Below are 13,477 nucleotides of genomic sequence, written 5' to 3'. Positions count from 1 at the left end.
GCCGGGGGCTCCCTTCTGTGCTGCACGAGGCAGGAGAGGCTCCGGCCGGGGGGAGGCCGGGACCTCCAGCTGCACTGAGCCGCACCGCCGGCCAAGGCAGCTCAGCTAACGAGCGCACCGGGGACACGTACGTGCTGCAGGCAGGGAGCACGGCCGGGAGCCCTGCTCCCAGCACTGGCACCGGGTCTGCCACCTCGATGCCGGACCCGGTACAAGCCCGGAGGCCTCCAGGGGCCTCCACCCTCCAGGACTGACTGTAACTTTCCCATCGAGTTCCCCAGTGCCTGTGGGCTAAGCAGAGGAGGTGAAAAATAACCCGCAGCATCCCGGCCCCGCCAGGCAGAGCACTGCGCACCGCTGCGCTGCTCTCCCAAGGACGCCATCAATTCCCGCGCAGCATTACCCTGTCTGCTGCTACCACAGCTGAGCAGGCAGCCTCTGCCATCGCTTCACCCCGCCATCCCTGGGGCCTTTCGCATGCCTCCATATGCTGTATATTAAACTTACAGACAGAAAGGAAGTTTTAGCATCTACCTATGGCAGGAGAGCCAAGTGTCTCAGCATCTACAGCCTTTGGGAGAAGGTCTGAGAGGAGCCACGTTATCAGGAGATGTAAGTCGGGATTTCAGCTTTGGCCTTTCCCTGGGGCTGGAATCGCTCTGGCCCTGCCTAGAAACATGCCCAAGTTTCTCCACACATACCTATAACCTCACAGCACTTTTCCCTGTGCATTAAGGGAACAGGAATCAGCACTAAGGATGGGTAATAAAGAGGGGAGTGCTACATGGAAGAGCATCTAAAAGGGTGTATAACATGCTCTAACAACCTGAAGAGACAGCTCGCACTTACCTGGGGGGGCTTTGCAATGAAATAAATGTTTTGCATCATTCTGGACTGTTTCAGAATGATATTAGACAGGGGGATGCATTACACACACGGCGTGCCTAAAATGAGCATACAGCCACTAAATGCCAGACGGGCTTTTCAAACTCACTGCCCTGTGAAGGGTGAATATCAGTGGGCTTCTGCCCTTGTTTCCTCCACTCCCCGCTCCCACACACGTGGGGATGGGTTTAGGTGCGTGCAGACAGCCTTACATACAGGACAGAGGCTCTGTGTGAAGGGCTTCTCAAACACGTGCCACGCAGTCGAGCCCTGATTATTTTACAGCTGGCTGCCCCAGTTGCTCAAGAAGAAAAAGCTCTCCAATACCTGAACAAATTCCCTCAGAAATAACAAGGCATTAAAGCACTCGAGATCAGCAGCATTAAGGTCAGCAGAAGCATCCATATTCCCCAGGCTGATCGCACCTGTGCCCTGTCCAGGCACCTCGTGCCAGCCTGTTTCTCCTGTTTAGTACCCCAATAGTCCCAAGAAAAGCCCATTTCCTCAGCTCTGCCCCTGGAAGGAAGCTGGCCTGATACATTAATGGCAGTGCCTCAAAGGAGAGGGTGGATGGGCACCCAGGGTGACCTGCATCCCGAAGCACCGCTGCCCTTCTCTCAGCAGCCGGCTGACTCGCGCCCAGCCCGGCAGTGGAAAAGCCTTTGTCCCGGCTGCTGACGGGCAGATTGGGTTTCACAGCCTGGCGACCCCGCATATTGGGTTTCACAGCCTGGCGACCCCGCACAGGTACATCCAGATTGGGTTTCAGAGCCTGGCGACCCCGCACAGGTACATCCAGCAGCTTTCATCCCGCTGATAGCTCCCACGGGAAAATCACAGCCGCTGCGCCTCGGTGCAGGTCACGGTCTGGTCTCGCTGGGCTTTTTTCATGTCTGCAGCTTTGAAGCCCTGCACCAATTTGCACCTGCTCGTGGCTCTTTTGAAGCATGGGAAGGGGCCTGGGGAGCAACACTGGCACTTGTACAGGACCTTGGTGCTGCGAGGTGGGAAGAGGATCTGCTCTGAAGCATGCGGGGGAGCGAGGAAGAGGCTGTGAAGGGTGTCTAATTTATTGGGAAAACTATCTTTAAAACAACAGCATGATCTACTCTCAATACCTTCATTGTCTTTAACAGCCCGGGGTTTTTTCCCTGAACTCCTCCACTGGTGCTGTCCTGCAGCAACCCCATAAATTCCTTCCCGGGGCGTGCAGAGCACCCAGCCGCCCTGCCAGCTTCTCCGCTTACAAGGTGGGGGATTTACTAGACCAACGGGGAAAAAAAAAAAAAAGAAAAAAAAAACATGAAAAGGAAATCTGCTACTTTTAAAAGGGTTTTGCATATGCTTTCTTTATTAGCACCCTCTGCACGGGAAGCCCCAGCTGCCCAGGAGTTTTTGAAGATTGAGGGATGCTGCAGGGCACTGTAGCCCCGTGTGAAGCCATGCGTGCCCTTCAGCTCAGCTTCAGAGCCCTGCAGTGGGTGTCGAGGCTCCAGCCCTGCTGTTCCCAGACCAGCAATGGGGCTGGGACTGATCCTGCCATGCGCACCTGCCTGGGGCTGTCCCCCAGCCTGTCCCCATTGTGCCCTGCCCCATGTCCCCCATCCTCACTGTGGCACCATCCTCCCTGCCACGCTCCCGAGCCCTGGGCACTGGATGAAGTTTCAGGCACAGCGGCAACGCTCCCCCATCTGCCTCCAACATGCTGCGTTTGACATTAACTAATGCCTCCTATTAACACTGAACGGAACGGATCTGGAAAAATTCATTTGCGAGCCGAGTTCAAACAGGCCACAAGCAGAGGTGGATCCTCAGCTGTGCCCTGGAGCTTTCTGTGGTGAAGCCAGGCGTCTGCGAGAGGGGTCGGGGACAAAGGCAGCACATCCTTCTGTGCGCAGGGAAGAGAAAAACCAGATCCCCCCCCAAAAAAAAAACATCAAGGAGAAGGGCGCATCTCTGCGAGCGCCCCCGGGCAGACCTACCGGCAGGGGGTTGAAGTTCTGGTCCACCAGGTGGTTGTGGCCGTGGTCGAGGAAGGAGTGCCGCACCACCACGTCGATGCCCTGGCTGGCCAGCAAGCCCAGCGTGTTCAGCCACCTGCAGCCAGGGGGAGTGGGGAAAATGGTTTCCAGACTACAGCCTGCACCCTGTGCTCTGGAGAGATGCAAATGCCCAGGGAGCAAAGGAGGGAGTGAATGCATGCAAGGACATGGGGCTGCAGAGCAGAAAGAGGGCACGGGTGCTCCTGAGCTGGCTGAGGGTGGCAAGGCCACGGGGTGCAAGCCCCGGATTTGGGGTGCTCGGGTCACAGCCTCCCCTTCCCTTCCACACCCTGTGGGCACACTGGGGGTGCTGTTGTGGGGTCCCCAGCAGCCCCCTCACCCACAGAGCAGCAGGGCAGACGGGTCATAGGGGTGCTACGGAGAAAAGAGCAGCACCCAGGCTGCTGCTGGGGCACCGAAGCAGCGTGCAGGGGGGCTCTGGGCGCAGGGCTCACCCCCCAGCTGCCGCAGCCACAGAGCCCACACGGACGGCAGCACCCTGGTGCTGGGGAGCTGGCGGTACTCACAGGAACCCGGCCGCGTAGGAGTCGGAGAGGTTGTTCATGCCTCCGGCTGAGGTAGCGCCAATGCCTTCCAGCCAGATCTTCTTGCCTGGTGTGTAGGTGTTCACAACCTGTGCAAGAGACAAAGGCAAACACGAGACCTCACTCCTGTGCCCTGGGGAGGGCAAGGTTTGCTGTCTCCAGCATGGGACAGCTGTGTCCAAGGCGGGGACAGTGTGCCTTCATGCTGGCAGCGTGTGATGGAAGGGGACATGGCTGCCAGTGTGGGAGCACCCACACCTTGGCGTCTCTGCAGCATGGGACATGGCACCCACAGCCAAGCACAAAAGCACCAAGGGCTCAAGAAGCACGGGCACGTGCTGGAGCCCCTTTTGAAGGCATGGTGGGAACCAGAGTGGCTGTCCCCAAGCATGGCAGCAGCATGGCTGAGCAGGAGCCGCTTCACCACCTGCGGGGTCCCTAGCACAGCCGTGACGTCCATGTCAGAGCACACTGCCACCCCTCAGAGCTCCAGACAACAGCACAGACACCTGCGAGATGCCGGGCACAATGGCACGGCTCGGGTGGCAGGAGCTGCCCTCTCCCAGCCCGAGCAACCTGCAGCACCACGCAACAAACCCTCTCCTCTCCGGTGACCCCGCTTCTCCAGGCCCGGCCACGGGCTCCCACAGCCAGATGTCTGCAAGCCCCGCGGCCCGAGGAGCGCGCCGCGCAGCCTGACGGATCCTGCCCCATTAGTGAGGAGCGCTGGAATGTGCTGGATGGACTGGGATCCCTCAAAGCTGTTAAATACGCCAGCTCTGGGCTGCCTCCCACTCACAGCCTGCGAGAGTCGACATCCCTGACTGAAGCCCCAGAGGTGTTGGCATCCTGCCTGTAATTATCTAAGCCCGCCACCTTCCCCAGTCGGAGAGGAAGCAATAAAACAGGGAAGTGGACAAGCCCAGCTGCTCTAATCAGCCCCGGCAGGATGCATGGACTCAAAGCCAAGCTGGAGGCTATTAGCACCCAGTGCTGTGCTTTCGCTCAGCCACACTGGCATTCCCGAGAGAGCCCTTCCCTCTCCCAGACCCGATGGAGGGCAGCTCCTCGCTGCTGAGGGTTGGGGCTGGATGGGGACCAGGGACCCCCAGGGCTTGTGCCCTGTCCTGCCAGGCTGTCACCGCCCTGCTGCCCATGAGCGCGCCCTGGCTGTCCCCTGCCCTTCCCCTCGGTGGCCCAAAGCTGAGACGGGATACGTGCCACTGGTTCCGTGCGGGAGCAGGGTGGGGTAATGCCCTGTGCTCGGCCCCATGCCCATCCCGTGCTCCCCGCCATGGGGGGATTGCCCGCATGCCGGGATGATTCCCAGCTTGTGCTGGAGGACTCGGCAAGCAGCTCCTCTCCCCCAGTTTTGCTGTGCCGACCATCACATCCCCTTTCCCGGGGCCTCTTCGAGTTGTTTACTCATCCTATGGTTTCTCCCTGCAGGAATTACAGCAGCGTGGTGACTGGTATGGGATGAAAACCTAGACAAGACAAGCGGATGGACATGTCCCCTAGTCCTTAAACACCTCCCCAATTAATACGTGTTCCTCATTAGCTACAGGACTGGCAGCTGTGCCAGCCGGGCCACAGCCCCGGTGCCCACAGCAGACAAGGCAGGGACCCCTCGAAGCCCCCGTCCCCTGCACAGGGGCTGCAGCCGGAGCCATCCCTGGCCGGCGGGGACGGGAATGCTCGCTGCGCGCTGCGCTAGCCAGGGCTGCGGGCTGCGACACAGCAACAGCTGGGTTTTATAACACAGTCAAAACACGATCATTGGGGGAAAAAAACAGTTGTTCATAGTGACCGTGATTCTCTGCTAGTGAACATCGCCCTGGAATTGCAGCAGTCACAGCGCCGCAAGCAGTGCTTTAAGCACGGGCAGAGAGCAGGGTTCAGGACGAGTCCTCTCCTGAGCCACCGCCCTGCAGGCAAGGCTGTGGTCATGATCTGGCTGATTTGGTTCCTCCTGGTCCTCTCCTCTTCCTGGGGAGGATGGTTTGGAGGATACTCACTCTATATGTTGCTCCCTTTTTGGGTGGAAGACTCCAGAGAGTCAGCTGCTTTAGAAAGGCTTTGCACAGCAGCGCCTGCCCACGTGTCCAGCCCTCATCCTGGGGCACCTTCCCTCCTGATGCCCCACACATCCCGTTTGGGGCCAGCACTGGTGCTGCCCCTTCTCTCCTCCCATCCCTGGGCACTCCTGTCGGCTGCCCCCATCCTTCCCCACGAGCACCTGGGTGCTGTGCCAGCCCCACGGGGCCCCGAGCGGTGCCAGGCTGGGGTGCTGAGCTGCAGCACCGTGGGCAGATGCCCTCTCGTCTTGCAGAGCCTTTGCACTCACGCACTTTCTGGATTTTCCTGATCTGGTCGGACAGCGTGTCTAGCAGGCGCGTTTTCAGGAAGTCGGTCACTTTGGCCACTCGACCATCGATGTAGTAGCTGGAAGGAAAAAAAGAAGGCGAGAAATCAGACCACTGGCAGGAGCTCTGCCCCAGCCCACATCCTCCTGTCCTGCGCCAAGAAGGCTTTTTCCCTCCAGTACAGCCCCTGCCTGCACCCTTTGGCTGTGCCTGTGTCTAGAGGATACTTCTGGTCTCTGGAGTGCGACGTGATGTCGTTGCACCCTGCATACAGAGCATTGCACGCTGCAGAAACCACGGGAAGTTTTGCTTAACTATTGCTGGTGAAAGAGCGATGCTGGGAGCAGAATGCAAAGGGCCAGGAGCAAAACAGCACCGATGGCTTCACAGCACCTTCTGCACTGAGACCCCACAGAAGGGGACTCTCAGACACAAGTGCCTGTGATAGCAGCACCTGGGCTGCACGACCAGGGGGGCTTGGGCATTAAGGGGTACCCTGGGGCACAGGGGTGCTAAACGCAGGAGCTGAGCAGCCTGCACCTAGGAGCTCCTGGGCTCCCCTCTGCAGGCTCGGCACTCTGTCCCCTACTCCCCCAGCAGCAGCTACACCCAGGAGAGCACTGGCAGCACCCAGAAGAGCACTGGCAACACCCAGGGATGCCGAAGGATGCGCACCCTGCCCTCTGCTTCCAAAGGCACGTGCACAAGGGGGCCAGCCTCGTTATTACCAGGAAGATTGCTTTTATGGGATGTCAAAAGGATGTCACACATCTAATGGCTTAAATGAAGGGCCCCTTAGGAGGTCACTACACAGACACCAAGGAGAAGGACCCCTAACAGCGAAACACCCTCTGAGACACACTGGAAAAAGGCAGTGCTGGGCACCCTGGGAGGAGATGGGGGCACTGACATTGCTCCTGGAGACCACGAGACTGCGCTCCCTTCTGCTCTGAGCACCAGCACCCTCCTGGCTAAGCCCTTGCTGTTTTTTCTGAGCGAGGACTAGTGACATTGGGGTCCCCAGGCTTGGAACCTGGGGCACCAGTGCAAACCCTGCTCCCAGTACTTTCCTCATTCTCCAACCCAGCACAGCCCACAGCCGTGTGCCCGTCTGCAGAAAGGCAGCGTCCTGCCCTGCATCCCCCACCGGGAGGCTGCGGGGAAGTCCTGCTCCTGCAGGGATCCCTGCTGGCCTGGAAATGGCACAGAGCGCTTCCCATCCAGCGGGCTGGCTCCTGCTCTCCATGTGCTTGCTTACATAAAACACGGCTCTAGTGCTGCCAGTCATAATCTGAATCAGCTGTCTCCAAGTGTGGGAGGAAGGCTTTGAAATGCCTCAGTGCTGGCTCCTGGCTCCGGGACATAAGGTGAAGTAGTCTGCCCTGGGGTGCAAACATCCCACATTTGGAGGCTCCTCCTGTATGAGTGTCCGGGGCTGGCACCTCTGCCGCCACGCGAGGAGCAGTGGCACCCCTTGCAGACGTCTCAGGGGCTCCAGGTGACACCAGGATGCCTGCTGCAGCGTGCACTGACATACCCCAGGGACAGCCATTTGGCTGATAAATAGTTTTTGCAAGAGCAGCTCTGTGAACCTCCTCCTCCCGGATCCACAGTGTGCAGCAGCAAGCCCCGGCGCACGTCGGAGCCGTGCCGGGTGATGCAGGAGCAGGGGGATGATGGTGGCTATGGGGGGGCTGGTGTTAACTCGAGTTACGTGGGCCCTTCGCCCCCTGCACAGCACCCGTGGGCACCTCAGCAAGGAGGTAATGGAGCACGAACCTTACAGCACCTGTACCTGCCCCCATGGGTGTTTTCAGGGCACGCTGGGGTGCAGCAGTGGGGTTTGCCATGGGCTGCCCTACCACCCTTGGCACTGGAGCTGGAAAAATGGCAGGGAAAGAGGTTTCCTCAGGGCTCAGAGCTTGGCGATGGACACAGAAGAGTGCAGCAGGGCTTTTTGGTAACACATATCTTGTGGGTGATGCTGCTGCAGACAGGTGGATAGGTACTACATGCTGGCTTTGGTTTCCTGGGGCATGAAGAAAGGCAGATTCCCCTTTCAGGAGGTGCCTGCTCCTCTACAAGGTGATTTCCACGTGACAAGCATCTCTACCGCAGCGAGGCCCTCGTGAACAGCCTGGTGCTGAATGCTGCTGTTTCTCTAGGACCAGGTCCAGCAGAGACAAGAGGCAACAGCAACGTCTCCTTGCAGGGACACTGTCAGCAAACCCCTCTCCACGTGGGTGCAGGAAGGTGAGGGCAGGAGCACTCCAAAGGATGCCGCAGCCTAGATCAGCCTCAGCCCAAGCACACGGCACACGTGCAACATGCACGAATGCTCAGAGAGGATTTCTGCTTCTCACTGCTCTGACCCAGTGATCAGGTAATGGGGTAAGCTTGGAGCTGTGCAGGGCTGCAGGGAGGGAGCAGCCAGCACTGGCTGGCCCAGAACAGGAAAGAATTACAGCTCAGCTAGCGGATGCCCTAAACACCAAGGGTCTGCTCTGCAAATCCTCTCCCAGCTGCGTGGTTCCAGCTGTGTCCCGCAGCAAAAGTCAGGACCGTGCCAGCCAGACCCCCAAAGCCTTGTGTCAGGGGGGAATAAGGAAGAGGCATTTTGGCACATCTGTGCTGACTGCAAGGGCAGAGATTATCTCCGGGTGAGGGGCTTGGGAAGCGCTTGCCATCGCTCACCGTGCTGCTGACTGCCGAGAGGACAGCGGGTCTGAGCAGCAGGCAGCCAGGGGGCTTACAGAGATCACTTTTTAAGACAAAATTACAAAGCAGTGGACTCTGGGGATGGCAGATGTTTGGATTTTACTACAGCACTTAAGAACTGAACAGAAACGATTTTTTGGACTGCTGTGGACAAAAAAAACCACCATCACCTGGGCTGAAAACTGGCTGCAGGGCCGTAAAAGGGAGGTTGTGTGAAGTGGGAGTGGATGGAGTTAGCGAGACCTCAGCCTGTGGGCTCAGCTTGTAAAACCAATGCAATCTCAGAGCCCAGAAGAGACCCTCAGAAGCCAAAAGCAAGCTGGCACCCCCTGGTCGGATCCTCCTCCAGCAAGGTGTGCTCTCACCTACAGCTCTGCTGCCTACTGGGGACAAGATCTCGGCTTTAACCAGGAGCAGCCCTGGGGCAGAGCCACCATCACAGTTTTTTCACACCTGCGTTAACCAGCCAGAGAAATTGGGGTTGGCACGGGGATGAAAAGCAGAAATCAACCTGCTTTGGTCTCAGGAAATCTCCTTGTTAACAGCTCGCCCCTCAGGGCAGCAAGGAGGGCAGCACTGTGGCTTTGGGTTTTTAAATGGAGCCTGGAGACAATCCCAAGATTTCTCTGAGGTTGCCAGAGACCTCTTGCAGATCTGCCTTGCAAGTTTTTGGACACCAACAAGTTCTTTCAACGCCTCCAAACCGGTTAGGAGGGGAAGTAGCATCAGTCGCACAAGCTCTGCGAGAAGAGAAGGTGTGGATGTCTGCGCTGCTTTGGTACCAGGCTGCCGAGGGACAGGGAGGTGACCTGCGGCTGTAGGCTCTGTGGCACGTTAGTGCATTTCCTTTTGAGAACCTCAGCTGTCAGTTAGGACAGCACAGAAATCTACACAGAACGCAAACAAGCGACAGATCTTTAAAGCAGAAGAAGCGATCGTTAGGCGTGGATGATTCCCAGGAGCAAAGGCTGCAGCTTTTCTGATATTCACAATGACTCAGTGCACTTGACTTAAAACAAAACAAAACAAAGTAAAAAAACCCCAAGCAGCCGCAACTCTCCAACCTCCGAAACCGCCAGCAGCAGCTGCAGAGCCCCGGCGCTGCCGAGCACGTCCCCGGGCGGCAGCAGCAGCAGCAGCAACACCGTGCACAGGCATGGGCAGAGGCAGTGCCAGGGCTGCAGCCTCCCTGCTGAAGTCCAAGGCCAAAGGAGATGCGTGGTCAGGTCCTCCCAGAGCAGCACGGTGTCTCTGGAGGTTCAGGGACAAGCAGAGCAGCTCCAGCCCAGGCTGATGGGTGGGTTCTGGGTATAACATAGCACCGGTGCAGGCCCTGAAGGACACATGGGCACAGAGCATGCGGTTTCTCCTGGTATGGGAAGAGCTAGGTAGTGCGACTGCACTCAGAGCTGGCTCAGTGTGTCCCCAGTTTGATGCTCCATCCCTGCAGACAGGCTATCTGCAGGAATATAAAGGCCAGCCAAGGAAAAGAGGGATGGAGCAAATAAAGTCTGGATGAGACACGTCTCTGAGGAAGGGCCACGTGCAGCCTCCTCGGGTGTCCCAGGGATCAGTGTGCTGTACAGAGCTGAGCCCGTTGCAGAGCAAGGGGTACCCCACTGCTGGAAAAAAAAAAAAAAAAAAACAACGTTCAGATACACAACAGAAACCCAGTAGGTGCTCGGAGCACTGTGCTGGGGGAGGCCCCGCTGTATCTCCCCAGAGGCGGACACGGCAGCGCGGGCAGGACCCAGCCGTGGGGTGAGCCACAACCTGTGCCAGCGCCCCGTGCCCGGCCCCAAACCCTGGCTGCAGCCAGAGCCTGGGAGCCGAGATGCAAAGGCAAGGCGGCAGCCCACCAAAAAGCACCGCGGGGAGCCCAACGGGGCAGGACTGAGCTGGAGGTGCCCCGGTGCTGGGGTGGGCTCTGAGGGTGCTGCTGGAGAGGGGCTGGCAGCACAGCTCTGCCCTGCCACCCCTGAGCCTGCTGCCACCTCCGCAACGTTTTTCTGGAAGGATCCACAGCTTTCTGCGTGGCACCACAAGCACCGAACCGTATTTAATGAAGGCAGTGCACTGGCTCCTGGGCAGCTGGTTTCATTTACCTCCCCTTTCATTTTAAAGAGAAACCTTTGCCCCTATTATCTGACCTCTTCTTCTGTTGCAGCTAATTACATTAAAGCCCACTTCCCAAAGCTCAGGAATTTCCGGATCTACTTTGTTGCCTGCCGCTACGGGGAGAGTCTGCTCGGAATTAGGGCCTGCCGGGGACGCGAGCGGGGCCGACCTGGCCGTCAGCATCACACCCAGCTGTCACCAAACCGGGACACCTCTGCCGACACGGGTGGCCCCATCCCTGAGCATCTCCCCAAAATGAGGCACGGGTCCTGCCACCGCTGCCGCCTCGGGAGCGTCTCTGCCTGCATATTCCGCCTATCGAGGCCAGAAGAGCTGTCATCCAAACCCAGCCCAATTAAAGCACTTTAAGCAACATCCCATGCATATCTGTGTGCTTGGCACTCCTGCTTTGCCATACAACGTGGGTGACTTTCCACCTCGGGAGGTAACATGGTGTTCTCCAAAGATCTACAGGGACAGATGTCCACTGGCTCTGAAGATGCGAACATTTACCTTCCCCATGAGTAACGGGGATTTGTGTGCTGCACAAAGGGGATTTGCCCGTTAAATTAGCCGAACTTGGAGCTCTGCACAGCACTTGAGATGGAAAACCAGCCATGCAGCCACACACAGGAACGGGCCCAAGGCACGGCTGTAGGTTAAGGAGGCAATGAGTCTTGAACGTGTGCAGGAACACCGAGCTCCGGAGCAGAGCCAAGAGGAGATATAGCTTTGGGAAGGTTTCTGAGTGGTGGAGACGTGCTTCCAGAGACTGAGGGGGTCTGCAATAAACCGAGCATTTACTCCTAACCAAGCATAAACTAGATTACACGAGGAACGCCAAAACTCTCCGAGCCACTGTCAGTCCTACCTGCCACACCCTCTGCTAGTGGAAATTCCCTGAGCATTTCTAAGCCGTTCACACATCCCTCTCCAGCAACACATTACTTCTGAAGAGGGAGGCACACATGCTGAGTTACATATGTAAGTGAAACCATACTAAGAAAGGCTGGCAAGTCTGCTTATTTACACCCAGTGTCACTTCTCTGTCAGATGTATTTCAAGAAGAGGGAACAGTCGTGTGTTTTCGCATAGATGATAGGGATCCCTGCAACATATTCCCCACTCAATTCCCTCTCTGGATTGAGCACAACCTTTTCAAAGGAATAACAGATTTGACAAATTTATAACCAATATCCCGGGAGAACGCTAGGGTTTGGAACAGAAAGGCTCGTGCTTGCAGTTAGACAGCAGTTCAGTTTCCTGCTAATAATTTTCTTCTTGGATACAAAGGAACTTGTTTTGTTTTGTTTTGCTGTTTGGAGCAGAGGGATGAGACACTGTTTTGACATTTACTCGTAAACAGTACAGAAGCCCAGATTGGAGCCGTGGCCATTGCCAGTCCTCACAAAAGCATACGGGTGCAACCCTCCCGAGCTGGAAACCCGGGATGGGGGAGAAGCAGCTCCTGTGCTTGGGTGGAAGCGTTCAGCATGCGATGTCCTGGCTGCTCTGCCTGCCTGCAGGGGCTGTGCCATCTGCCCTGCCTGCAGCACCTTGCCCTGCTCTGGCAAGGAAGGGTTTGCAAGGCGTCGTGCGGGCAGTTCCCTGCACGCCGGGCTGCAGTTCCCTGCGTGAAGGCTGTACGTTTGTTCCTGCAGCTCATCCAAGGGCTTGGCCCAGCCATCAAGCCCCGTTTCAGCAAGCGAATTCCTGGACTAAGTAAATGCGATCAGCACATCGTGTAATCATGAAAAGCGAACTCCCAGCTGAGACATAGATCATCATTGCACAGCGTGAGCCTGTAAGTAACACAAATCCCGCTCCAAGCGCTCTGCTACCCCGCTGCCCCGCTCGCACCGAGCTGCTGCTGCTGCAGGGAAGCCCCGGGCGAGCCACGCGGCGGCACAGCGCGGCAGCCCCAGCTCCCCGAGGAACGGCACCTGCCAGGCATAAACCACTCTCAGACGCAGACGTTGCTTTTGCAGGAGGCTCCCAGGCTCACGCACCGACACAGAGACCCTGGGTGCGCTCAGAAGAAATCCTTGTGTCTTAAAAGCCACTGAGCTCTTTTCTGCAGGTCTCCAGATGGGTTTACAACAGCAAGTGGGATCTGCAGGAGTGGAGCAAATGCCTTTGCACCCTGGCCAGGGAGCCCTGAATCACCACACTGCTCTGCTCCAGCAACCCCCTGAGCACTCCCAGAGGGCTGGCTGCTGAAGACCAGCCTGGGGACACAAGCCCACCCGGGGACGTGAGACCCCAGCTCCTGTGCTCAGGGCACCAGAGCACACAAAGTGGTCTCACCCTGCCTTCTGCTTCCAAAGGCACGTACCCCCAGCTTAGCTTTGGGCCAGCAGTCATGGGGAGGGAGGAAAAGGGCTCTCAGGCAGTCCCCTGCACCCACCACATGCGTCTTTCCCCTCCCTCTCCTCCCCAACCAGCACCCCGAGCTGTGGATGCAGCGGTCCTCAGCAGGGCTTGGTTTCCTGCAGGCAGGTGGTTTTAGCCTCTGCCTCAGGCGCAGTGGTAGAGGTGGACACATCCCCTCCTCTATTCCCTCCAGAGGCCCCAGAAGGAGGGGCAGCACCTCCTTTTCCTATTTAAAGGCAGTACAAGGACAGCGGAGGTGGCTCCCATGACCTGTCCCCTTCCCCACCCAGACAGCCCATTAGTTCTGCTCTAGACGTGGTCAGATCGCTGCAGTTAGTGCAGGAAAGCAGGAGGAAAGGCGAATACCTACTGTTGCCAGGTAACAGCATCCACCGTGCTGCCAGCCACTTTCATGAACCTATGGGAAACA

At 57.7% G+C, this 13,477-nt stretch overlaps 1 protein-coding gene across 4 annotated transcripts in view; it reads right to left on the bottom strand.

The window, feature by feature from the left end:
* Nucleotides 1–13,477, bottom strand: part of HPSE2 (heparanase 2 (inactive)) — a 106,658-nt gene that overhangs the window by 7,928 nt on the left and 85,253 nt on the right. For all 4 annotated transcript variants that reach the window (XM_040563705.1, XM_040563702.1, XM_040563703.1 and 1 more), the window contains 4 exons: nt 13,418–13,465; nt 5,824–5,917; nt 3,455–3,561; nt 2,868–2,982 (listed from right to left, as the gene is read on the bottom strand). In XM_040563705.1, the coding sequence (XP_040419639.1) occupies nt 2,868–2,982; nt 3,455–3,561; nt 5,824–5,917; nt 13,418–13,465 (364 nt within the window). The remainder of the gene's footprint in view (nt 1–2,867; nt 2,983–3,454; nt 3,562–5,823; nt 5,918–13,417; nt 13,466–13,477) is intronic.

This window comes from Cygnus olor, chromosome 7 (genome assembly GCF_009769625.2).
Source record: "Cygnus olor isolate bCygOlo1 chromosome 7, bCygOlo1.pri.v2, whole genome shotgun sequence".
Lineage (NCBI taxonomy): Eukaryota > Metazoa > Chordata > Aves > Anseriformes > Anatidae > Cygnus > Cygnus olor.
This window is presented reverse-complemented; position numbering and strand designations above follow the sequence as displayed.